The 24,480-nt window shown below is 42.9% G+C and overlaps 3 protein-coding genes across 6 annotated transcripts in view; all 3 read left to right on the forward strand.

Annotated features, from left to right (window-relative positions):
- The first annotated feature begins 1,034 nt into the window (after positions 1 to 1,034).
- Positions 1,035 to 7,159, forward strand: LOC132985342 (probable G-protein coupled receptor 139). The gene is made up of 3 exons (XM_061052688.1): positions 1,035 to 1,153; positions 2,645 to 2,763; positions 4,482 to 7,159. The coding sequence occupies exons 2-3, from the start codon at positions 2,685 to 2,687 to the stop codon at positions 5,489 to 5,491; spliced, it is 1,089 nt and encodes a 362-aa protein (XP_060908671.1). The 5' UTR covers positions 1,035 to 1,153; positions 2,645 to 2,684; the 3' UTR covers positions 5,492 to 7,159.
- A 474-nt stretch (positions 7,160 to 7,633) lies between these two features.
- On the forward strand, positions 7,634 to 16,405 carry traf3ip2a (TRAF3 interacting protein 2a). 4 transcript variants are annotated; one of them, XM_061052690.1, is made up of 10 exons: positions 7,634 to 7,732; positions 8,086 to 8,130; positions 8,229 to 8,678; positions 10,627 to 10,765; positions 10,848 to 11,056; positions 12,057 to 12,145; positions 12,232 to 12,300; positions 12,402 to 12,506; positions 13,680 to 13,754; positions 15,107 to 16,405. In XM_061052690.1, exons 2-10 carry the CDS (start codon positions 8,115 to 8,117, stop codon positions 15,251 to 15,253), a joined length of 1,299 nt encoding a protein of 432 aa, XP_060908673.1. In that variant the 5' UTR covers positions 7,634 to 7,732; positions 8,086 to 8,114; the 3' UTR covers positions 15,254 to 16,405. The 4 variants fall into 4 exon arrangements, with proteins under 4 accessions (XP_060908673.1, XP_060908672.1, XP_060908675.1 ...); XM_061052689.1 differs by having other exon boundaries at positions 8,089 to 8,130; XM_061052692.1 differs by having other exon boundaries at positions 8,089 to 8,130; positions 12,402 to 12,490; positions 15,107 to 15,246.
- A 5,926-nt stretch (positions 16,406 to 22,331) lies between these two features.
- The window catches only part of rev3l (REV3 like, DNA directed polymerase zeta catalytic subunit), a 75,634-nt gene continuing 73,485 nt past the window's right edge, over positions 22,332 to 24,480 (forward strand). The window contains exon 1 of the mRNA XM_061051264.1: positions 22,332 to 22,917. Within this exon, the coding sequence (XP_060907247.1) occupies positions 22,779 to 22,917 (139 nt within the window). The 5' untranslated portion in view covers positions 22,332 to 22,778. The remainder of the gene's footprint in view (positions 22,918 to 24,480) is intronic.

The following is a 24,480-nucleotide window of genomic DNA, read 5'->3' on the forward strand; positions in this document are numbered from 1 at the left end:
TTGTAGTAGGTGCCAAGACAGACTCATGTGAATGTTAAATAGATACACGGTTTAATCCATAGATACTTCAGTAAGAGTTTATAATAAGAAAAAGAAGAGAGAGAACAGGTTTTAAAATCTGACAGCAGAAGGATCATTGGTTGAGAGAGGTTGTGGCAGAAACTTTCCAAATCAGCTGATCACCAGAGCAGGGAGATGGAGGAAGTGGTAGAGAGGGAGTGGATGAGTAATGAATGTGTGAGAGAATATAACCAGTCTTCCTGCTTGAACTTACACTGAGCTCCATGTTGTGTTTTTGAGCTGGTTTCCAGTCTTGGAATGAGGAAGTAAACAACAGCCCAGCTGACGTCAAACGCAGCTACAGTGTAGAGTCCACTTACAGTCTGAAAAAAGCTGACAAGAGATTCATTCACATGTTCATGATTTAGAAAATCAACAAAGATCACTGGTGGTATCTTGGTGTGATTTTGTCTGATTGTGATTATTTCCCCTGTTACGGTGGACTTTACTGTCCGTCACTTCGATCCCCAAACTGGTGCTTTGCATTGTGGGAAACAGAACGTAAGGGAGACTGCATCCAATTTTTTTTGGCATACTGCATTTCAGCCAGATCAGTACGTACGGAAAACAGGAAGCACTAACAGTTTAACAAATCAAAATACAGAACAAAACCAAAAACTCATGACACAGAGTCTTTGTGGGGAACATTGGAGATAAAAACGTAATATTTACATTTTGTTCTGATAATTTAAAACATAACGCTGGTCGTAGGGGCCCCCTGTGACTCTTTGCCCAGGGACTCAACAGAGTCTAGAACCGCCCCTGTCAGCGAGGTGATGGTGTGCTCGCTAAGTGTTAAACTAATGATCTATGTTCTAAAAACAGTTTCAATCCACTACTGGTTGTGATCACTCATCATTTCTTTTTGAGTTTGTGCGCTCTGTCGCTGCACTCCAGTGGAGTGTTTGCGTCTGAGGACAGGACTTCCTCCTTCTTCCTGCAGCTTTATCTGAGCAGCTGCTGCCCTGTCCCTCCTCCTATCATCAACACTCATGTTCTCATGCAGACATCACTGGCTGGGATGCACCTCTGTGGAAGACGCTTCATCTGTGTGACGCTGCCATAGCTCCATCAAACACAGCAGCAGCAGCAGGTATGTCTTTATGTTTTTATACAATTTAATACTAAGATACCAGATATTTCATTTATTGATTTACAGTGAACAGAAGGAAAAGGGGAATGTTAATATGTCTGGCCTCCCTTCTTAAGATAAGTAAGTCTTACTTAAACAACTATCAACAACAACTGTTATGATGTATCAATGGAGAGACATTTTCATACAGCAGTAAGAGAAATATAAAAAGAACTTTTCACAGAAGCCTTCAGTGCTCGCTGCATTTCAGTGACTTCCATGTGACACCTGCTCTATATTCACCTTCTGTCTTTGTCACTGTGAGTCACAGAGGAGCTGAATCAAATGATTGTGGCTCAACATGTACGGAGCGTCTAATCTCTGTGTGTGTGCAAGTTCAAACAAAGTTAAACTAAAACAGAAAGAAAAAAATTAATTAAAATGTTAAATATGATTTACAATGAAAAGGGAAATAGATACATTTTCAAATGTATTTTAGTATCGGTTTTGAGTGTGCACAGTGGTGCAGTGGTTAGCGCTGTTGCCTCACAGCGAGGAGGTTCCTGGTTTGAATCCCTGTCTGACAGGAGCCTCTCTGTGTGGAGTTTAAATGTTCTCCCTGTGCATGTGTGGGTTCTCTCCAGGTACTCCCACAATCCAAAGACATGCTGGTTAGGTTAACTGGTGACTCTAAATTGCCCTGTAGGTGTGAATGTGAGTGTGTCTGGTTGTCTGTCTCTACATGTCAGTCCTGTGATTGACTGGTGAACAGTCCAGGGTCTTGTCCAATGACAGCTGAGATTGGCTCCAGCCCCCTGCGATCCAGAACAGTAGAAAGCGGTATAAATAATAGACAGATGGAAGATTGGTTTAGTGTACCATAAAACATATAATTTAATAGCCTAGGCTTTAATTTCCTTCAGTCTATGAAATGACCCTTCCTTTATTGTGGACAGGAGTCAATAAGAGACAGGCTTTTAATTATAAGCTAATAAAACTTGTGCACATCACAGACGATTAAACAATTAAAATATCAATAAACCCATTTTAATAAATCATTAGTTTGATGTGATGCAACGCTGCTTCACGGCCTGCATACGAGCATTATTCTGTCTTTCTTGGACAGATGTTTATTTTTTTGTCTTTTTTTGATTCACAAACTATTCCAACATTGAATGCATCGGGGGGCTTTAATTGAGACCCGCCTTTATTTATGACGTGCAGCATCACCAGGCTAGTAAAAGGGACGGGGCCTTAAATTGGGATGAGCTTTTCTTTTGAGATTTACGGTATTTCTTCTTCACATCTTAGTCATCATCTTTCATCTTTATACTTGTATTCAGAGCACCTTCATGCAGCTGCTTCAGTTTTTCAACATCTTTTATCAGTTTCACCGTAACATCTCCGAGTAGTTAAAAAAAAAAAAAAATCTCTGGTGTGTAAAGTGTCCCCTCACCTGTGTTTGCCCACTGAAGCCTTTCCTCCTTCACCTCTCTAATGGCTTTATTGCAGGTATTAGCATGTGAGCTGTTGCCAAGCGGGGAGGGAAAACATGGAGGGAGCCAGCGTCATCGCCTTCGTCACCGTTCAGAAGATCTACTACCCGCTCCTTTGCATCATGGGTATTCCAGGTTGGTATCTCCTCTCCCTGTTTGGCCTGCAGCTGTGCACGCTCGGATTGGTTTTATTAGAACAGTTTTTACCAATTCACCATCAGGTGTATATTTATGGGTTAACTAATGACTTTATTGTTGCTAATCAATCACTTTTAGTTCTCTATGTTCCAACGTAGTTATCAAGAATATTATGTCCCCTCCTAATGAAGCACATAAACTATATGAGAAGAAGCTGTAGATGTTGTGACTTTACTCATCGTTTGGCTGACTGCTTTAAACTTTAAACTGGCACTTTAGCAGTCCCTCTCTTTTCAGGCTCAAGGTGACCATATTTCTATCTCTATCCTGGATGTCAGGTCACCGTCGTATCTTTTCAATCATGGTGATCATGACATAAGGCACATCCTGCTTATTCATCTATTGAGACCCTGTGTCCATCTAGTGTTTTTTTCTGGGCACCAGTTTCTTTTTTCAATTGTTTTCAATGAGGAGAGAGTGTAGCAGGCGGTCGTCCCTGATAAAACTTGTAGCACCCAGCGTCCTTTTCTCAGAGCCATCCCCCTTTTTGTGCGGCTGCTCAGAGTGCTGGTGGGTGAAAATCTTTCAACTTTGAAGAAGATGGATGTGGACGTCACCGCAATCTTTTTCAAAATTTGAAATATTCCCCATATTTTTGTCTCCTGCAGATCATGCCCTGTGCTCACATCCCCCTCGCTACCCGAGAAGTTATGGTGGAGGGCCCCCAAGAGTGACAACTCTCCTGGCTTTTTAGGTCCAAACAGTGTTCAGGGACTCATTTGTTCTTTTGAGTTAAAGGGATACTTCACCCGTTCAAACATGAATCTGTATTGACATTGGGTCATATATGTAGTAGAAATGTGAAATACATTTTGAAGTTGGTACCTTCTTGGCTGTGAAAAGGCAGAAAGTTTATTTTTGGCTCATGTGGATGAAAGACACCAAATCCCAGAATGCACAGCACCGCAGGCCACTCCCACTGAAGCTATGCTCTATTTACAGACATTTACTACAACACATACGGCCGTTTCCTCAACTGATTCCGAGATTTCTTCCAGAAGGAATTGGCATCTTGGAAACGGACTCTTTGTCTGTGTCCATAGGCAAACAGTGAGAGCACCAACACCACCAGGGCGGTTAGAAAACATGAGGAACTAGCGATGTAGTTTCTCGCAAAATTACAATTTTTGAGTCATCGGAGGCTGCTTTTCAGACAAGAAATACAGAGCTTTCCCATCTCAGGGGAAAATGAGGGCAGGATGCACGACCATTCAAAAACACTACCAGGTTTCTAATGATACAAAGATTAATGCAAATGAGTGAAGTATCCCTTTAAGTTCACTGTGTATTCCGTTCAGAAATGTAAGCATAGAATTGTTTCACTTCTCCATCTTTCAAATTTCACTACCAAATCTCCAACCAAAGTTCCTCTCAGCTCTACTTTTACTGTAGCCCCTGTAGTTGTTTTTGTTTTGGTACTCAGGCCCATATACAGTGCATTCATGAAAGTTGTTTCCAGCAGCAACAAAGCAGCCAACCTTTTTTCAGGAGACCAAAAGTACAACAGCAAATGTCAGTTTTCAGCTTCTTGCACTGCTGCCCCAAGTGGCCAAAGTTATCAGTGCATTTAAAAATGTGTTGGTTGTTAATTAAACATTTACCAGAGAGACGTCTGCCACTTATCCATCTAAGATTTCTCTGTTTCTGTCTTCCAGCCAACCTTTTCACATTCTACATGATCTGCTTCCGTAAATGTGGGATGTCTGACGCTGCCATCGTTTACCTGAGCTGTCTGGCCATTGTTGACACGTTCTACCTGGTGTGGGTGATCCTTATTGACCTGACCCTCACCTTCTGGCAACTGCAGCCCTTCTGGCATTCCCACCCCATGTGCAACATCCTGGCCTTCCTGCAGTATGGATCACTCTACAGCTCCTCTTGGATAGTGGTGGTGTTCACCATTGAGCGGTACTTGGTGTTGCGCAGCACAGCGGCCAGGCAGCACTTTTCCCAGGTCCGCGTCACTAGACTGACCTGTTTGGCTATTGTCCTGGTGTCACATCTCGTCTCCGTGCCGCTGGGTTGGATCAATGTTGTTTCACCTGTGAACTTGACTGTGAGCGGTGAGAACATGACGCTACCCAGGTGTCATTACCGCGATCAGACCTACACAACTATCATTGTGTGGATAACCACCTTCCTCTCAGGGGGAATACCCATAGCATTGGTCATCGTCTTCAACTACCTCATCGGGTACCATCTGTGCCGTGCAAGCAACCTCTTCACTAAGGAGGAGCGTCGGGTCATGCGCGGGAGGAGCACCAGGGGCATGTTGAGGAGGACCATCCTGCTTCTTGGAACTGTCTCCGTTTCATTTGTGGTGCTCAGCTTGCCCCGCTTTGTCACATACTGCATCCTGAGGACCGAGTACAACAATGAAAACTTTAACAGAGACAACTACAGAATCCCCATTAACGTGGCTGGAGACTTGGCCAACATGCTGCAGAACCTCAACTCCACCACCAACTTCCTGCTCTACTGCATGGTCAGTCGGCGCTTCAGGCGGGAGATGGTCCAGGTGGTGACTTGTAAGGGGAAGGCCCGTGAGCTGGGCTCTGTCCTCACCCACACCACCATGAAAGTCTTCTCTGTTGTAGATCACAAGGCCATACTGTCCAGCGACAACCGCCCAGTGGTGCTAACCAACCTCAAACAGACAGAGTAGAACGGATCCGAAGGAATGGACAGAAATCAGACTTTCAAAACTCTTCAAGCTTAAAAGCATATTCTTGACTTCGGCAGCTGTGGCTCAGTTGGTAGAGTCATCACCTTTCAACCAGAAGGTTGAGGGTTCAATCCCCAGCTGAGCAACATGTCTGATGTGTCCTTGGGCAAGACACTTAAACCTGCATTGCTCCAAAAAGTGTTTGCTAAGTGAATTGTAACATTGACTTTGGAATTTGTAGGTTGACATAAAAATCCAAATTAAATTCCAATTATGACCATATGCTGGTTTGTACCTCGGTTGATCTGAGACACCCAAATGGAGTCGTTGATGAAAGGCCCTTGATGGGATCCATACAGTGCATACAAAATTTGAATGGATCTTACACTTAAATTGTAATTAAGCAATGGAAAAGCTAACAACATACCCATGAGCCCAGCCATACTTTGTTTTTTAGTGTTCCGTTAGCAGAATGTTTACATCCGACACACCACTAACGTTATACCTGCTAAACACCAGCGCAGTGCTGCCATCGTAAGTGTGACTGATGCTACAATATTTTCTTATTTTTTCTTATTTCCCTGTTTTCTAAAGGGGCTATTTGATATGTGCAGAAGTGACCACAAACCCCTCTGACTTTGTTATGGGATATCAGAACTTTAAGTCAAATTTTCGTTACTTCAGTAAAGTTTTTAGTGGCCAGTGATGGTCATATGCACTCTTGTTTGCCGTGTTGATAAAAAAGCATTTTGGGTTGGGGAACTTTTCACTGTAAAACCACAAGTGGCCACTGAGCAAAGTTGTAGGCCCGTTGGCATGACAGGTTTTAATTCAGAGTGTATAATTAAAACACTGTAATTTAGTTTGAAGAACCACTTTGCCCACTTTGCTTTGTTAGCATGGTCATTTACTTGTTTTGTTAACAGAAGAATGTACCACTTTTTGATCCAGTAGATGTCACCCTTGAGCTCCAGCATGAAACCAAAACAAACTGCAGTTTGGCCACACCTCCTCCATACTGAAGCCTCCACTCTCCTCCAGAAACACACATCCAATCCCTCTCTACTCGAGTTCGCACAAAGGAGTTAAGCACAAGCGGCAAACAAAATTGTCCTTTGCTTGAGCTGCAATTGCTTTTGGCCTGTATTGTTGTGTTAGCATGCTAATGTTAGCGCTCTTTAGTTAGCTCGTAGCTTCACATTGCATGTAAACTGAAACAGAATGAGCGTGATCTAAAAACTCTTACGTGACATCAAAATAAGCAGAGTATGTTCTTCCTCTAGTCCTTGACTTAAATACATTTTATACACAAGGGGAGGAGCCGGTTGTCCCATCCAAATAAACATGATGTAAACAAGGGCCTGACAACAGTACAGCCAGCAGGACTCGAGCTTCTCCTTCATTATAGACAGTAACACAAGTTGGAAATTAGCAATAGCTATATACTCTTTATGCAGTAAATCAGTTTCATGCTTTGTATTGAAACTATGTTAAATTGCATTGTCCCTATTAAATGACTCTTTATTTATGCTTTATTTATTTTAAACATGTCGCACATTCTTCCTTTAACAACACAATATAAATATATGTAATAACTGAATCAACGTGTATGGACCCTTGTAACAAAGATTGTGATCAAATAAATAAAAGTTTAAAAGGCCGTAAAAAGTTATTCTCCAGAGTTTGATTGTAGGTTGATGTTCTTCACTTGTAAGAGGAGACACACTCAGGACCGGCTTTCTAACCTTGTTAACGTTGCTGCTCTTCTAAAACTGATCATGATATTTAATAAGGAAGCAGGAAAGAAAGAGTGAGGCAAAGGTGGAGGATTGGAGTACTAATACTTTTTGTACATAAAAAAACATCAGATTGGCCATTAACAAAGAAATTCTACTTCATGTGTCCATGGTACAGACATCCACCTTTCAGTCTAAAACAAGGAATGCAGGGATTCCCCTTTATGTCGTTGCTATGGAAACACAGGTCCTCTATTCAAGTGTTCAGATGAAATGCAACTTTTCAACAGTTAACCCTGACTGACTGCACCAGCAGGGCCCACACTGCCAGAGACTTACACTGGCCAATAAGCAGTCTCAATGAGATGTTTTATTTGCATAAATGGGTCACGTGACTTCTATTTTGCAAAGTGGGAATACTTCCTGTTTCCCTCAGAACAGGTCTGAGCTGTGGCTGAGGTAGGAAAAAAAGCAGGTCCGAGAAAAAGGAAGGTGTGGGAGTACAGTGAGTACGCTTTTATTCGCTTTCATTCAGATTTACAATAGAGAACATGGAGACTTCTGAGTCTGACTTGTTGTTTGGAAAGTAATACCTGGCATACCTGTAGATCAGGGATCTGACCTTTGATCTAGTTCACAGTGTTACAGTGTAAACCAGTTCTAGAGTTACACACCCAGTCAGCGAGGAAGACGTGTGAATACTCCAGAGATCAGTTAATACCTTCCTTTATAAGATGTGTGTTTTCATTAAATGTCATTTTAGCTATGTTGTGGAGAGTGAATGTAAGGTACAGTGTGTCTCTTTATGTTGTCATGTTCTATTAAATTCCTTCAGCTTTGCTTTCATTTTCACCTCAGCAGAGTCGAGCAGAGACGTATCCTTGGTGATGGACTCTTTCAAAGGTAGGAAAACAAAAGGGTGTCAGACTCACAGCGGTTATAAATCAAAGTGTCTCTCATGGTGAAGCTCAAACCTGTTTTCTCTGTCGTCTTTTTTTCAGGACCGTGTCCTCACATGAGCGTTCCTGTCGAGATGGATGAGAGCATGACATCCTCAGGCCTGGATTTAGCTTTGGCTCCGTCCTGCAAACAGTGCAGTGAGGACGCAGAGACCGCCAGGAGGCCTCAGGAACATGCCTGTGAGGAATATGATGCTGCAGCTCCTGATGCGAGGCAGTGGAGACCACCTGAGAGCCAGTACCAGCCCCCCTTCATTCCCCCTCAACACTCAGGACAGATGAACTCCCCCCGCCTTGCTGAGGTGTGGCAGCGGGGTCTCGGAGAGCGGGCGTCGCTGTATGAACAGGACCTCGTGGTCAACCACAGCAGAGGCTTTGCACAGGGCCGCTCTGTGGAGGAGGCAGAAAGCTTGGAGCCCCCCCTCTCACTCATCTCCGACGCAAACAGCCCCCACTACGTCCCGCCACGGCACCCTGCTGCACGTATGCCCGGTCAGTGTCACATTATCATTTGTTTGGGACCATGAGATGACAGATTCTCTTAATTTCTCTGAAACACACGAGCAGATAACTTAATCTGACCTCATATTCATTGATCTAACAGTGGACGATTACAAGATGATAACATATGTCAGAGGTTTAAACCGCCGCTGAGACCCAAACTAACTAACTTAGCATCATGACCCAACTATTAACCAAGCAGCAACCTCCGGTCTTGAAAAATGCGGAAGGGCAAAATCCTGCAGTTTGTCAAGTGTCCGCATAAACACCACAGCCGAAACGTTTGATCTTTACAGCATAAATAAACATGTTTACAGCCTGGTACAAAAAAACTAAAAAGGTCTGATTAGTTATTGTCATCACACACTGTACAGGGGGGGGATTTTTTGTAACCTATCCGTTTTGATTTTGAAAACGATACGTGTTATCCATAGTTTGGTGCGTAGCTGACCTGATTGACAGGTGGGCACGATGTAACGGTTTGTCATGAGGCTTAAAACCCGCCTCAGCTCCAGCTCTCAGTCTGTCATTAGGTTGACTTAAAGTTAGGCCGAGACAGGATTTCCAACATGGCGGCTGCTGTCGATGAGCCTCCAAAGCCCCCTGCAGGAACAGACGGGTCACATCACTCAGGCTTCATCCATTAATATTTACAGTCTAACACAGCATGATAAACTGGCTGTTGGATGGTAAATGGACTTGAGCTTATAGAGCGCTTTTCTAGTCTTCTGACTACTCAAAGCGCTTTTACACCACAGGTCACACCTACACATACAGACCCTGACAGTTGTTATTATGTAGTGAGACCATCAGAAGTGACTAATACCATTCATACGCATTCAGACGCCATCGACGAAGCAGTGAGAGCAATTCAGGGTTAAGTGTCTTGTCCAAGGACACATTGGACATGTAGCTGCAGGAGCTGGGGATCAAACCCCAGACAACGACTCTATCAACTGAAACACAGCCGCCTCGTTACGGCCTGTTAACCCAAGTAACTAAATAAAAGAAAAATAAATAAGAAACAAAAGGGGCTGGAGACCCGGTCAAAAAGAACAACAGATGGGAGAGCCACGGCCCATTAGGTGGTTGGCTCGGCACCTCCCCCTAAAACTACCCGAGAAAAGATTCACTTAAAGAAACCAAAAGTCTAAAAAAAGTATCTGTGATCTTCAACCCAGACTAAAATAACAAAACCCAGAAATGTAAACATGCGTCAGGGAAAAAACTGTATGGAACAAAATCTCCTGGCCAGAGCGTGTGTGCCTGACTCCTTTAAATACCATTACTAAAAGAAGTAAGATTGTTGATTGTTGCATTTACAATGAAACCCAGAGACTGTTCATCAGAAATGGATGTGGCCATTGTGTTGTCAGTTAGCCAGTCAGTTTGTGGACCACTCCTCTTCTTATTTCATCGTTCTTCCTGCTGGTGAATAGTTGGGTCACATTGTCTTAATGAGCTGTTCACCCTAAAATAGTTTCATTTGTGCGTGTCTCAATGGAGACTTTTAGTGTCCCAAGACAATTATGTAATAGCTAGTGTCATTAGTAGTGGGCTATAATTAGTAGTTTGGGGATATTAAATGACATATTTAACCAATATTACATTTTCTACATTCACTACAGTTTCCTGCAGCACACTATGAGTCTACTCATATCTGCTTTGGAGTTTAGAAACATAAATACTTTCCAGATGACTACATTTAAAAATGGGACAGACAATGAAATCACGTGCCAGACATGCAACATTTTATTAAGTTCATCACGATTTCTGCAACATCTGTGAAGAATTATGTTGTAGAAGTTGCCTCCCCTGCTCTGTTAGGTATCATTCGGCTGCTGCTGCTCGCTGTGTTTCCGTTTGAGTCTGCATGACCTCATTACTGCAGGACTGGAAAAGAATTTATATCTTCCTCCTCCTCCTCGTCTCTCTGCAGGCCCGAATCCAATTCAGGGGAGGTGTGCGTGCTGCCCTCCAGCCAATCTGCCCCATCACAATTATAATGATTTCCATTATAAGCAGCAAGGTTACCCAGCGGATGCACGCCAGCAGCCTCGACACCACCAACCGCCAGGGTGATGATGAAAAACATTTCTGTTACCATGTGATATTTTCAACATTTATACACATAAAACTTTATTTTATTCCCCTCCACAGGAATCCCCCTAATAATGTGGAACCATTCAGACATGCTCCAAACTCCCCCCGTGGACCTGTGGCTCAGTGTGCAGCCCCGTGTGCAGCCCCGCCTAGAGACGTGATGCACGAGGTCAGCGTGGAGCGCTCCTTTCAGCCTGCTCCAGGTCCAGGTCCAGGTCCAGGTCCAGCCACATGGGAGATCAAGATCAGCCTACCCGAGGAGAGCAGTAAGTCCACATGACGTCACTGCATGATCCTCTCCATGAAGAGTTCATCTCCTTTTAAGGGAATCTTGGAATCTCTTTTATTAAGTTTGAGGTCTAAGAGAAAAATATATAATGTGCAAAGCTGGTTCTAAGTTTATGTCCCCTTTGGACGGGAGCCTCTCTGTGTGGAGTCTGCATGTTCTCCCTGTGTGTGCGTGGGTTCTCTCCGGGTTCTCCCACAATCCAAAGACATGCTCGTTAGGTCAACTGGTGACTCTACATTGCGCATAGGTGTCAATGTGAGTGTGGCTGGTTGTCTGTCTCTATAAAGCCCTGTTTCCACCAAGCGGTCCGGTTCAGTACGATACTCATTTATTGGTGTTTCCAACGTCAAAATTTTGTAATGGTACCAAAATAAGGGATCTGTACGTCGTACTCTTTTGGTGCCCTTCTGTTCTTCTGTTGGGGTGCCTCTTGTTTACTGTGTCCCTCTTCTTCTTCGTTTAACTTCATTAACAGCGGGCTTCACTGTGTTGGGCTGCTATGATGTCACACTATTGCATTGCTGACGCGACTATCTCCATCTGGCTTACACTCCGCTTACCAAATAAGGGTACGCTTGGCTGTGGATAGGAAAGCAAATTCAGGGTTTACCGTACCGAACTGTACCGTACTGTACTGAACCAAACTGGACCGCTTGGTGGAAACGGGGCTTATGTCAGCCCTGTGATCGACTAGCGACCAGTCCAGGGTGTTACCCCGCCTTTCGCCGAATGACAGCTGCTGGGATTGGCTCCAGTTCCACCGTCTCCCCCCGTGACCCGAACGGGAAAGGGAGGAGCGGTATAGGCTGTAAAATGACCACGCAGCCATTACTGCCTGTTTTGCAGCTGCACCTATTCATTTTAAAGCTTGCAACACGTGTAATAATTAGTTTCATGTGAAAAAAAAAATACCAGAAGTAATTAGAAGAGGTAACAGGTAATGATAATGATCAGGTTCACTGACTTTTCATTGACAGGGAATGTTTTCATCACATATTCTGTGGACGTAGCAGAGGAGATCATTCCCTTCGTTAAATTTCTGGGCGATCAGGGCTTCAGACCCAAAGTAAGTCCTGTCATGTCTCCATCCATCTTCATTCTCCATGACTTCACATGAACACAAACACTCACACAAGGTCTTTCTCGGACTAGATTGACATCTTTGACGATACGATCCAAAGGATGGACATCACCAAATGGATGGACAGATTTCTGAACGACGTGAGTCTGACTTTGAGAGTTTGAGCAGAGAATAAATCGTTTTGGGTTTTTTTAAATGTGTTTTCCTCTGTTAACCTGATGGAGGGATTCTTCTTTAACAGAAATCTGTGCTCATTATCGTGGTGATCAGCCCCAGGTACAAGGAGGACGTGGAGGGGAACAGGGACGACGAGCACGGCCTGCACACCAAGTACATTCACAATCAGGTTGGCTCTCACACTCTCATGAAGTGCAGAAACTTCTGTGTGAAACATCGCCCTCGTGTGGCCAGAATATAACTCAAATTCCCTCCCAGCTGCATGCCTTTAGGAACATGAGAACGAGGAGAGATGCCTTCTGGGATTCTAAAATAGGGCATTTCACTCCCAGCTCCGCCCACTGTCCACCCCACTCACAGTCCCACAGTGTCATTGTGTCACAGCTGTGGGCCTGTGAGGCTGAAACAGAGCAAAGCAGCTGTTTACTTTCATATGATGCATCAACTGGGAAGACGAACACGTTCAGTTTGACCTTAAACTGTATGTCGTCGACTGAGCCACCATGATGCCACACAATGTTTCTTTAGAGTAAGAAGTTCACGTCTTATGGTAGAGGAGTAATGCTGCATTCAGGTGCTCCTCGGATAGTCCCAGATTCAGAGTTGGGAGGTTCTTCCGACTTCAGTGTGTTCATGTGCTTTCAGTTCGGAAATTCTTTGTTATGAGTTCTATTTGAGATAAAAGTTGATGTGCAATAACAAAAACACATTTTGCCCCCCGCGAGACGACAAATATGTCAGCAATTCAGGTACCTAATTCTTTCCCGATTTTCCGAGTTGTTGTTTCAACTTCACTTACAAGGTGTCACCAAATGAATCACTTTATGAGAAACACTTATTATTGTGCTCAGACACTTTTTGGATAACATGCAAATAGTCTGCAGTCATGGTATTTGTTTTATATTTAGATGGGGGGGGTCTCCAAACCCGCTCCCCTCGCATTTGCATGAAGGCAGCAGGAACACAAAAAGAATTTAAGTTGATTGATTTGAATAAATTGAGGTGAAACCAAGTAGCGTCCAGCTTTCCCTCAAAGATGTTCACATTCAAAGTTAATGCTTTTGTTTTGGATTTTGGCTGCATGTTACTCACACTTGCAGAGTTTCTGAATTTGCTGCACATTTTTCTTAACCTACATCTTTTCAGCCTTTGCCAAACACTTGCACTTTTCAGCCACCGTATAGTTTACGAGGTTTGGTAAACCACACAAATACAAACAACTGAAGAGCTGCAGAGATTCTTAGCTGTGATTACTAGAATGTAGAATGTAGTAGAATGACTTTGTGTTCTTTCATTGAGTCCAATGAGCTCTGATCTTCCTCTTTTCTTGTTGATCCAACAGATCCAAAATGAGTTCATCCGTCAGGGCTGCCTGAACTTCAGACTGGTCCCCGTGTTGTTTCCAAATGCAACCAAGGTGCGTTCAAGAAATACACACGTTTAAAGGTTGTTCACCCAAATTATGAAAAGCTGGAAGTTTATTCTAGACCTGTTGACTTAAAGAAACATAACAATGAATCCACTTAAAAGTGTCCGTGCCAGTTTTTTTTAGCTTTTCACTTCACTAACATCCTTAATTGAGCTCTCTTTTAAGAATGGAAACCACCTGAGGTAACATGTTGCTGTTATGAATATGCTTTAAATGAGTAATCTGTAAGATATCTAGTGACTGAAATGATAAAGGTACCTTACTATCTGATCAGACATTAATGAAACATGCTATGTTGAAGTGCTGGCTTCTTTGACAACAATGCAGCAGTCAGTATGTCCTCCTTCTAACTTTAGATTCTGGTCCTGAATGCTCTGGATTTGTTTGGACCAGAGAAGGTAGACGCTTTTAAGACACACCTACATGGCCGTTTTGGACGCCCCTCTGTTTACCAGATATGAGACCAGTTATCAGGTCAACAGGTGTTGCAGTGATGGAAGCGGACAAGAGAAGTGGTTCAGATAGAAGTGATTGTACTCGACCTAAAAAGTCTCTGCATGTTTCTAATAAGCTCCACGAGCAGAAACGTGCTCAAACTAGGATCAATGTTGGAGATGTTTTTGAAAAATGGAGAGAGGTTAGAACACAGAAAGGTTTACAGACCCATGCAGAGCTGGATAAACACTGAAGCTTCAGTATCCATGACATGGTGACCTGTGTGAGCATCGACTCTAGAGAGGAGGGGGGGGGAGACACCTCTTTTCAATGTTTTGAAATTGGACTGCAGTACCTGTTTTAAACACTAGGTGTCAGAGTTACATACTGCTCCTTGAACATGAGCAGCACTGTACAGAGACAACCAGAGACTATAAATAATTAAATTCTGATTGTATAGAAGTCTTTGATGAAATGTCTCAACTTCTAAGTTGATCTATCACCTCAGAAAAAGGAAGCAACAATCGTGGATTTGAGTCTTCTTACTTTTTAAAACATGGTCCTATTAAGAGTGTAGAATGATCGAGGGCGAGTATCGTGTTTTACCACACGGGTTTATTGTAAGCGCTCAACATCAACTCTCTCACAGCGAGGTAACAACACAAGACCCAAAGCATGTTCCCGTCTAACATAAAGCAGTTTCCCTGCCGTAAACATAACACTGTCGTGACAGTCTTTAACTTGGAATACTGTTATCTACTTGCATATGTGACAAAGAGTAAAACAGAAAAAAGAAGCAGGGCGTGCTTTAGGGGTTTGTCTTTGTCACATCCACCCTGTCATCCAAACACGGTCAGTTCTCTCTCAATTAAAACCAAGAACGTCACAATGTGTCTGTGTTTCAGCAACATGTCCCAAACTGGCTGCAGAGCACCCGGATCTACCGCTGGCCTCGGGACACCACCGACCTGCTGCTGCGTCTGCTCAAGGAGGAGCGTTACATCCTCCCACAGCGTGGGGCCGACCTCACCCTCACCGTGCGTCCCCTCTGAGACAAACACGATGGATTGTTGTTAATATGACTGTTTCATGAGAAGCCTATCTGTGGATTTATCAAGCATTTGTTATCTCACTGAACAGGCTGAAAACCTTAATGACGATTGTTATGATATGTGCACTCATAAAGCTTGGTTGCCATGGATACTTCAAAGGACAAAGACAATCCATTAATGATGTCTTTCTAAATCATATATTTCTCAAGCCAAAGTTTTTTTTTCTGTGAGTAACATTCACACTCCCAAAGAGGAGAGGTGGAGAGTTTGAAATGTTTCAGGATGAGGCCGGGACGATGGTGATGATAAAAAGCCTCAAATTAACCTTTAAAAACAAAACTGAACCTGTTTTTCTATCCAGCACCTGATGAAGAGCTAGGTCGGGCTTGAAACATTGTGTTTTTTAAATGCATATAGCAAATAAATGAGTTTGGGAGCCATATGTTGGGAGTCTTTGTGCATCATAAACTGCGGGTCATAGTCAATGTCAAAACAAGAAACCTGCAAAGTCTCCGTCTAACCCCTAACCATAACCCTATCCACAATAACTTACATGAAGCAGCCTCATGCCATGATTTGGTTTTGTATTTTGTATATTTTCAGTGTTTCATTCTTTCCTAGTGTTGAATGTTTCCTAGTTTAGTCTTTCCAAAACAGTTTCCTGTTTGATTTTGTTATCCTAGTGTATCTCTCGAGGATTTAGGGTTTTGTGTTTTAGATTGTAGTTCTTGTCTCCAGTGTTTCTTGTCTTGTGTTTATTCCTGCCTCTGTGTGTGTTTCCCTCCAGTGTGATTACTCTCATTGTCTTCACCTGTTTCAACTCACCTGTGTTTGATTACCCCATGTCTATGTAGTCTGTGTTTCTCCCTCTCTGTGTCAGATCATTGTTTGTTAGTCAGTCCATGCTGTCAGATGTTCCTCGTGCTCCTGTGTAGTTTCCTTGTATCTTTTTGAACTTTGTTGGACTGTTTTCAAATAGTACATTTTTGTCAATCGGCGTATATGAGAGCCTTGACCTCTGTGGACACTTTTAAAAAAGCAGCTAAAGACCCAACTGTTCAGACTTTATTTAATCTGTGTGTATTTGATTTTATGTAAATGTCTGTTTGTTTTTATATTCTTATTAATAAAACACATTAATTTAAGCACAAAGCTGTATGTGTGTTTGGCTGTGTGGGGTCTCCAGAGTTTTGTGGGTTCAAAGTGGGATCACGAGCTGCTGTAGCGTGAACATCTCCGTGTTGTTTGTGAAGTCTGTGATTGACCAACAGGTGGCAGCATACCCCAAATAATAACAACACTCTCCACCCTGTTCTCAAGCACATTCATCACTTTTATTTCACTTCATGTTATTGTGTTTTCATACTTCATAACCAAATCCATTGCTTCAGCAGAGGATACGACAGTGGCACGTTTCACTCGTCTCTAGAAACACACACTGTGATCCTAAAAAGTCTTTATGAAGGTCATGAGAGCGTGATCGTGATAAGAGGCACAGGAAGCCTTGCAACAGGAACATGTCGTCTGTATGTTTCAAACAAACCTCCAGATAAGCCTCAGCTTTAAACCCTGAAATGAATCACTCGTGCCCCGTCAGTGAGCACAGACTGGCTTCATGTAGTCCGCCTGTTTACAAAACCTGACCACAAAATGATTTGCTGACATCAGAGGGGACGAGTGGCACTGTCCAGGCTCTTATCAGCTCCTGCATGATGGAGCTGTGTGCAGCACAGCAGTGCTACCACAACCAATAAATCCTCTGTTTGTTATTGTTCCTGGACGTGCCACTCCACTCAGCCTTATCTGGTGAGTCACAGAAACCAGACACAATATTCCACCCAAAAGGCCCCCACATGTAATCCTGCTGCTAATACGATACACTCCTCACTCCTGCTTTTATACCTTTTGTTTATCTACATTAAACCCATGACAACAAGTGTATTAAGTCCTGCTACAGGAGCCTGTTGGGATCAAAACAACATTGATTCATGATTAACGAGGAGTGCTCTTCTTTAAGGACGTCCTGCTTTTTTAACTGTTCATTTATTATTTTCACATTTTACCTGTAGAGTTAAATGGAACACACTGACCCGAGCAAGGGTTTTTTTTTTTTATCAGGATCTGAGTGCGACGAGGAGGCCTCCTTTTCCCCTAAAACAAATTAACCTAGTTATCACAACCAGGAAAAACTCGTTTTAAAGCAGTATCAATCCAAAAAAGATATATTTGTCTTCTCTAATTCTTCCAATGCAGTTGAGGCTGAGAGCTGAGCTGCTGCACACTTGTTTTTAGTTTAGGATCCCCACAGTTTTAATCTTCACAAGTTTTTTTTATATATCCGCAGAAGTCACCTCATCTCCAAAACAAACACCAGACAGTCAGATAAGAAACATTTGCAGCTCTTTCATCTATAAAAAAAGTCAAAAAGCTGCCGGTCCGAAACTCTCACTCTCCCAGTTTTATGAAATCGTTTGATGTCAGAGGAGTATATTTTGACCCTCTGTTATGTGCTCTCCAGCAGAAGCCCCTAAAACATCGACTCTACTCTCTCCATGTACACGTAGAGCAGCATAAGGGACATTTTTATTAACTCAAATATTTATCTTAACAAAGTTCCACAGGTTTTGTTTTTCAACACAACGTAGGCCAATACCCCCACATTAAACAGGGTTAGGATAGGCATTACATATTGATATAGATAGACCAACAGCACTAATGGAAGCCTTTGCATTGAGAGTACATGGGACCTTTTTAAAAATGGTGTTTCAGATTAAAGCTGCATCATGACACACTCTTTAACCTGATGGTCATATCCTTTTGGAAACTGTTGGCATCAGTGATACTGGTTCATGTCCAATCTGTGAAACAGGTCTTCTTCCTTTTTTTTGCTCCTCTTTCTTGCGGGGTCCCACAAGGGTCTAATTTAGCTACCCTGTTATTTCAAAGTCCAACAAAAAATGTCACCCCAGGCAATGCCCCTGGAAGAATTAGACACAATCTCTCAAGTCTCCTGGAATGGAAACTCAAAGAAACACTTTCAAACTGAATATTAAGTTATGAGCTCAAATAAATAATTGATGTTTGTGGTTCTGTATACGCACGTCACGCAGGTGCAGGGCAGTGCAAAAACAGCAGAAGATGAAGAAGACCATAGGCCTGAACACTTGTTCAAATGCCAAACAAAGTTTTTATTCATTACAACTTTTCAGCCCGAGGTCTTCTTCAGGTGATCACATGCTCGTTCTCTGTGTGCTGTTAGTTTTGACTGACGCTGGTCAGAGGTGCACACCCTTAAAAACAACCAGATGTAGATGAGCATTGAATGATTCTTTCATCAAAACTATTTGTCCCACTGAGGCTGCCATACAGAAAAAGTATGCATTCAGTGTAGAGTAAAGCACTTTAGATAAAAGCTTCCCTTAAGAGCTGCACTAAATATGGCGTATATAATATTTCTGGATGAGTTTGAAGTTAAGTGTGTCCCTCATATGCGCTCTCAGACCTCGGGCGTGCTGCTGGCAAACGAAGCAGACGTCTGCTGATTGGTTCATTAAGAAGGCCATGGCTCTCACTCAAGGTCAGCACACTCTCCACACACACTGAGCGCCCCTCTCTCCATCGAGATGGAAAATGCTAATGACAGATTTTTCATCATCCCGGGAGTCGTTGAGTGCGATGTCCCCGGCATGAACCGGACCGAACCAGCTGTTTGGGAGGGTTACGGGCCGGGGAGAGCAGAAAGCTGTGAGCTCAGCAAACATCAACCTCGGCTGCCTGTGTGCAGAGGCCATTACAGGAGTCTGAGAGGAATACTGAACAGCCCCAAGATGAGTGGGAGGCAACGAGACATCATGCACACCGCCAGTGAAGCAGCTATGTGGGGGGGGGGGGGGGTCTGCAGGAGGCTCAGAGCTGAAAGTACTTTGGGGTTTCAGGTTGAAAAGATAGATAAGGGAGTAATGAGAGTGAAATAACACTAATTAAAAATTCACACTTTACAGATATGATGAGATGAAATGAAAATAAATCTAGGACTCTGCAGACGTGGGGATGCAGACGCACTCAGAAATTAACTTTCTTGAACACATAACTTTATAAATGTGAGACTCCTGGACCGTCTGAACAGCTGTGGTGGACTTGAGCTTGTATAGCTCGTTTCTGGTCTTCTGACTACTCAAAGCTCTTTAACACTGCAAGTCACACCTACACATTCACACACTGAAGGTAGAGACTGCTGCTTTCTTTTGTGTATCCAGGGTTTGAATAGACCTATTAGTGTGTGCCTCAACCACCTCCAGGGACAGGATTTGTCCCCAGTCTCTAACACTGTTATTTTGGGAGGTCACAGGCTGAAAAGATTTGAGGACCCCTGTTCTAGGATACACCAGTTGGACTTATATCTTACATATATTTACATAAAAAATGACCTTTAAAGTGCGTTGAAGGCCTTTTGAATATTTGTTTGGTGTTTGAATGTTTCCTTAAATTCTTTCTGTCTTTGATTTTATTGTTGCAAATGGAGCCAGGTGATCAATTAATCAATCAATTAATCAATCAATTAATCAATCAAGACTTCTAGTTTAGTTTTTGTGTTGTCTTCTTTAAAAAGGGCATTTTGATAGCTCATTTTAATACTGCTTATCTAATTTTTAAAAATGTATTATTGAAGTGACTGAACTTTTAGTGGGTATCTTTTGTAAATCATGGAGAGGGGGGTGGAAGGGAAATATTAATCCTAAAATATCTCAGTTTAACAGGTTACAGGTCAGATAAATACAAATTAATATAAATATTACCCCTACCCTGGGAGGCTGTAGAACGACCCAGCAGGCGACCCAGGTTCGAATGGTAAATGGACTTACTCTTGTATAGTCCTTTTCTAGTCTTCTGACTACTCAAGGCACTTTTACACCACATGTCACACCTACACATTCACACACTGATGATGAAGCAGTGGGAGCAACTTGGGGTTAAATGTTTTGCCCAAGGACACATCAGACATGTTGCTGCAGGAGCTGGGGATCGAACCCCTGACCGACTCTACCAACTGAGCCACAGAAAACCTATGGCTCCTTTCCCGCATGTCATTCATGTCAAAATAAAGGCATAAAAAGCCCCAAAATAAACATTTGAAAAATGTATATATTATCCCTACCCTTAATAATATTAAAGTAAATGTATATATTTTCATGTTTTCCACAGTGATATTAGATGGACTTACATTCATATCTTGTTAATAATAATATGTTCATTTTATTACATTTCTTATATAGTCTCACAGTGTACTTTAAATTAACCCCACCGTCACCAAAGTTAAATCAGCCAATCACAGAGTGTAGTTCACCTGTGGTAGAGTGGTGTTTCCCAGATCTTTGGTCTGTGTCTGGGCTTGTTTTGATGCTGCAGTGGCGTCAAATGAGGTAAAATATCGTCAAGCGTTTTCATGAACTCCCACAATACTGTTTCCTGTTGCCCTGTCAGCGTGCGTTTAGATACAAAATAAAAGTCCACCAAAGCGAGACTGAAACGCGGGAAGTGCTTGCTGCAGCATTACGTGTGAGTAAAAAATAAATAAAAATGTTACTATTTTTTTTTTTTTAATGACTGCTATCACATTTAAGCAAACAATAAAGTTACACAATCGTATTCCCCCCTCCCCATTTTCTATGAAGCTGTTTTTGCATTATAATGAAATGTGTGTCCTATTACACAAGCAAGGTAATGAGCCTGTATGCTCACAGTGCAGGTTTTAAAGTGGTAGAATAGGGCTTCACTCAACCAGAAGGTCACTTAAATAATTTATATATTTATTTTTTTAAACATATGGAATCGAAAAGTAGCGAGTCATTGAAAACTTTGACAACCTTAGACTTGTGGGTTATTATTTTGAAAGTACCAAACAGGTAAATCCTGTCTCTTACCGCTGAATTTATGGTAATTTTTACAACTTATTTGTTTTAATATTATATACTGTATTCTTTGATTTGTGCTGTGATTTGAATTTCCTAAGTCATATGTGTTTATTGTTCTTCAAGGAACTATGAATGTCGTGAATGTTTGCCTTTGTAAATTTGTATAAAATGATAGACTGAAAATATTAATAGACAAGCCTGGGATCACTCTTCTGTTCCTGCAGGGGGCTTTCGAGCCTTATCGATGATGGCCTCCATGCTGGAAATCCTGTCTCACACTAACTTTCAGTCAACCAAACGACAGGCTGAGAGCTGGAGCTGAGGCGGGTTTTAAGCCCGCTGCCAAACCGTTACATCGCAGCCACCTGTCAAAAATGTCATCTTATTGTGAATAACTCTTATCCTTCAACAAATCAAAACTGATGACTTACTAAAAAATTCCCCCCCTGTACAGTGTGTGCCGATTGAGACATCTTTTGTTGTTTTGTACCAGCTGTAAACATGTTAATCTCTGCTGTAAAACCAGGCTTTTTTAAATAGGTGTGTATGTGACTTCCTGTGCTTCTGCAGTCGGCCTCTAGTGGACACTCAACGAACTGCAGGATTGTGCACTCTGCCCGTGCTTCATTTTTCAACATTAGAGGTAATAGAGCCCAAACAGTTGTTTTTAAACACAATGCTGAACACTCTCACAAGGCTAATAATAATGATAATGATAATAATAATAACTTTATTTATATAGCACCTTTTAAAAACACAGATTTACAAAGTGCTTTGACAAACAGCAAAAACAAGAACAAAGCAAATTAAACCAAACACAGAAAAACATAAACAACAGCAAGAACATAACAAATGCAAAATACTAAAAATAATTAAATACAATTCAACAGAAAAGAACCCAAAGTGCACGATACCCAACAGACATATATAACCCGACCATATAGCCAATAATAATATTAATAATAGCCGATCACAGATCCAGATTTTAGGCCACTGGGGTGACCAATCAGATTTCTAGGTTGCCCCTGGTCTGGTTTAATGTTAAGAACAAATGTGCTGGATGTCCATTTGTGTATGACAGCATGTGGCGGTTTTACTCTGAAATGTAACCGGAAGTGGTTTTGTTATTCACGCTGGCTTGCATACCACCGTCGGTGTTAGCCATCGAGGGGCTAGTAGCCTGTTATGGAAGAAGAAGGAGCACAACCGAGGGGCTCCCTGACTCGGACTAGTTCTGGTTCTGAGGCGTGATTTGGATAAATAACGCTACAAAACCGGAAGTCTGGGTGAACGTCTTCCTGGCGGAAAACAAAAACAGCACAGAGGAAAGCAGCCTCGGTTATAAGTACAACATGTATCCAAAGGCTGCGAGGCGTCCGAGAGTTACTCGCCGCCGTCGAGCTTAGCTCCCCGGCTGCAGACCGACAGCGGCGGAGGATCTTTGTTCGAGAAAGCCGGGGTTTTCCTTCTGCTTTGACGCGGTCTGACCGACGTGACAGCTCTACCCTCGGTTAGTATCGACCACCCACCGAGGGCACACTGTCTTATGGACTCCTTACGGTAGTTTTTTTTGGTTTTTTTCCGACCCTTGCTGACGGACGCGGCAGTCAGTCATGTTTTCCGTGCGGATCGTCACCGCAGACTTCTATCTGGCAAGTCCCGTCAAAGACCTGGACGTGTGCTACTCTGAATTCAGGGAGAGCGACGTGAAGAAAGTACCGGTGGTGCGGATATTTGGAGCAACACCCGCAGGTGAGACAACTCTTGTTGTTTGTTTTTTTGTGTGTTGTTGACGCTTTAATGGTGGCGGGGCTTTTCCTGCAGCGTGTTAACGTGGTGGAGTCTGCAGACACATCCACACTTTGTGTTGTTCAGAGGACACATAACGGGGTCTGTTCAGCATGCAGAATGACAACAGGAAGATGATTCAGGGTGTTGACACAGTGTATCACCGCTGTCGCTTTGCGTACAGGCTGCAGTCCCCCTCCTCTCCTTCCTCACACGGCTGTGGGCTTTGTGTTCGCTCCCCCTGCTCCACTATGGCGTGGTGGACACTTGTGCTTTAGCCTTCCACATGTGGCATTCAGGGACAGCTTGCAAAGGTGGTTTTTTATTGTGCTAATTGCAACCTGTGGAGTGTGGACGGACAGGAGTACAACATGCAGCCTCCTCCCTTTTTAGATTTTCTCCCCTTTTTTGTTCTGTATAATCTAAATTAAAAGACAGTCGCAGAAGACATTGAATGAAGCGTTGTGGTGAAATAACGACTGCGGCAGCTAAAGAAATCAGATGTGAAGAGCAGAGATCGAGACAAAGGGGGAAAAAAATGGGATTCCGTCAAAGCACTGTGGTGTCATTCATGTGATCCATAGAAGCAGGAGCCACAATGACAGTACATTAATATGCAGCATGTAACAATGAGGGAGACCTGATACAGGAAAGTGATCGTGAAAGGAATGTTGATGTCATTAACCCAGACAAATCCTATTGTGTGCAGGACAGGGCTCGCAGATTCCTGCTGTTAAAACAATCATGCTCATACACTGTGTGCATTGCAAAAGGAGGGGCTGACACAGCTTCAACATATAGGTTTGTTTTTTCTTTGAGGTTTGCCACATGCCCTGCTCTCTCGGAAAACCCATTAGCCCACCACTCTGAGTACCTTTAATCCCATCACCACAAACAATAGAATCATTTCCTGCACAACAGCTCAGCATTATTACCCCGGCTAAATCCTCTGGTGACTTTTGTTGCCCTCTCTCTCTCTAGTCCGTCTGACAGGTGAGAGCACCAGTCAAGTCCAGTGACTGTGTATTTTTAGCAGGGTGAGTCCCCTGGGGGGGGGGGGGGGGGGGGGGGGCAGTAAAATGGGAGCTAAGTTTGTCCCTCATGCTGTTGCTTTTAAAGCAACCAGATGTGCAGGAGACGTGGTGGACAGTGGGTCAGGGTGAGGGTGTCAGCTTTAATTAGGTTTCTGACATAAACTGCACGTTCACATTCAAGTGTACTGATTTAAAGGAGATACACACACACACACACACACACACACACTGCAGCAGAGCTCGTTGTCACTGAATGTTCCTGTGAGAGGAATTCACTGATTCAAGCCCGACAAACCCAAAACACGTCGGTGCATTGTTCTGTAAACAAATATGAGATTTAACATGATTTGTAGTTATTTTAACTTCTTATTGATGTGACATGGCTACATGTTTTTTGAAAGGTGACATCTCCTGAGCTGGGGCTGCTCCATTATGGCAAAAATCATCACATCGATTATTTTGATTGATCTCAACTTAGGCCCTGTGTTAAACT

Source organism: Labrus mixtus, chromosome 12 (genome assembly GCF_963584025.1).
Source record: "Labrus mixtus chromosome 12, fLabMix1.1, whole genome shotgun sequence".
NCBI classification, from domain to species: domain Eukaryota; kingdom Metazoa; phylum Chordata; class Actinopteri; order Labriformes; family Labridae; genus Labrus; species Labrus mixtus.

Coding starts and splice junctions, on each gene's coding strand:
- traf3ip2a (XM_061052690.1), top strand. Junction 11,057..12,056: donor CAGCCTACCCGAGGAGAGCA/GTAAGTCCACAT, acceptor TTTCATTGACAG/GGAATGTTTTCATCACATAT. Junction 12,507..13,679: donor CCAAGTACATTCACAATCAG/GTTGGCTCTCAC, acceptor TTGATCCAACAG/ATCCAAAATGAGTTCATCCG.
- LOC132985342 (XM_061052688.1), top strand. CDS start 2,685: ATGGAGGGAGCCAGCGTCATCGCCTTCGTCACCGTTCAGAAGATCTAC. Junction 2,764..4,481: donor TTGCATCATGGGTATTCCAG/GTTGGTATCTCC, acceptor TCTGTCTTCCAG/CCAACCTTTTCACATTCTAC.